This window comes from Chaetura pelagica, unplaced genomic scaffold, assembly GCF_000747805.2.
Source record: "Chaetura pelagica isolate M959 unplaced genomic scaffold, ChaPel_1.0 scaffold408, whole genome shotgun sequence".
Lineage (NCBI taxonomy): Eukaryota > Metazoa > Chordata > Aves > Apodiformes > Apodidae > Chaetura > Chaetura pelagica.
The window spans coordinates 1,374,548-1,375,802 of record NW_009954229.1 but is presented as its reverse complement, the minus strand read 5'-3'; the positions used below and the strand labels follow the sequence as shown (position 1 = coordinate 1,375,802).

The window sequence follows — 1,255 nt, the reverse complement described above, 5'->3', positions numbered from 1 at the left end:
TGGGGGCCGAGGCACTGGATGCCCAGAGAAGGGAGGCCAGGGGGTTGAAGGAGAGGCAGAGGAAGACAAAGGTGCAGAGGGCCATGCGGGAGCGGTCCAGCATGCCCTGGCTGCTGGGTGAGGGAGGTGGGCGCTCCTGCTTCACCTGGGTGGGCAGAGCTGCCATGAGCACCAAGATACAGGCATGGGATACAGGGCATGGGATATAAGGTGTGGGATATTGGGCACAGGTACAGGCATGCGGCACAGGGCATGGGTCACGGTGATGTGGGACCATTACGGGATTCAGGGCATGGAGTGCAGGGTATAGCCATGAAACATGGGGCACAGCACATTTTGGGGTACAGAGCATGGGGCACAGGTGCAGCAGCCCACTGCACCCCACAACACCCTTGCACCACTCCCTCCAGCCCCAAATTGGGCTCCTTCTGGGAGCAAAGTTGGAACTCCCAGCTCATATCCCCATTTCTCTGGGCACCCCCGGGGTGATGCAGCAGATGCTCCACCACACTTGGGTAGAGGGGATCCCCTGTAGCCCCCACACACCTTGCCGTGGTCACAGAGGGGACTGTCAGGCTCCGAGTCGCTGCTGCTGTTGCCGCTGCCCCCGCTGAGCGAGAGGGGGCTGCTGTGGGTCGGGGACCCCACGTCTGAGGGTGGCGGTGTCAGCATCTCCATCACCTCTGCTTTCACCACCTCGGCAGAGGCCTCTGCCTTGTCCCCCTTGCTGCAGGAGCTGACCAGGTCCTTCAGGGACTCTGTGGGGAGCAGAGCGGGCTGAGGGGCTCTGGGGAGGGGTACAGCAGCCCTGCAGCTGAACCTGCCACCCTGAGACCCCCCCTTCCACTCACGGTTCTTCTGCATGGCCATCTTCAGGGTGAGGTTCTCCTGCTTCAGCTTCTGGTTGCTCTGCTGCAGGAAGCGGATGTACTCGATGGCCTTCCTCAGGATGGCTGACTTGTTGAGCTGCCGGCGGCGCGGGGACGGTTCAGCCCACCCGCTGGGCACAGCCCCCCCCCTTTGCCCACCCTTACCCCACCACCCCCGCCGGCTCCCACCTTGGCCTCGGTGCCCACCACCAGGTCCTTGAGCTCCACGATCTTGTCGTTGATGGAGGAGCGGTAGCGCTTCTCGATGGCGTTGTGGGCCGTGCGCTTCTCGCCCCGGCTCTGCACCAGCGCCGGTTTCCCGCTGGGCGCCAGACGGTTGATGGGCAACTTCTCGGCGTCCACCACCAGCGGCACCGTGGCCAAGA

The 1,255-nt window shown here is 63.9% G+C and overlaps 1 protein-coding gene across 1 annotated transcript in view; it reads right to left on the bottom strand.

Annotated features, from left to right (window-relative positions):
• SREBF1 (sterol regulatory element binding transcription factor 1) overlaps positions 1-1,253 on the bottom strand; it is a gene marked incomplete at its 5' end in the record, with an annotated part of 6,645 nt that extends 5,392 nt beyond the window's left edge. The window contains 4 exons of the mRNA XM_010003591.1: positions 23-145; positions 547-758; positions 852-966; positions 1,059-1,253. Of these exons, the coding sequence (XP_010001893.1) occupies positions 23-145; positions 547-758; positions 852-966; positions 1,059-1,253 (645 nt within the window). The remainder of the gene's footprint in view (positions 1-22; positions 146-546; positions 759-851; positions 967-1,058) is intronic.
• Positions 1,254-1,255: the final 2 nt, after the last annotated feature.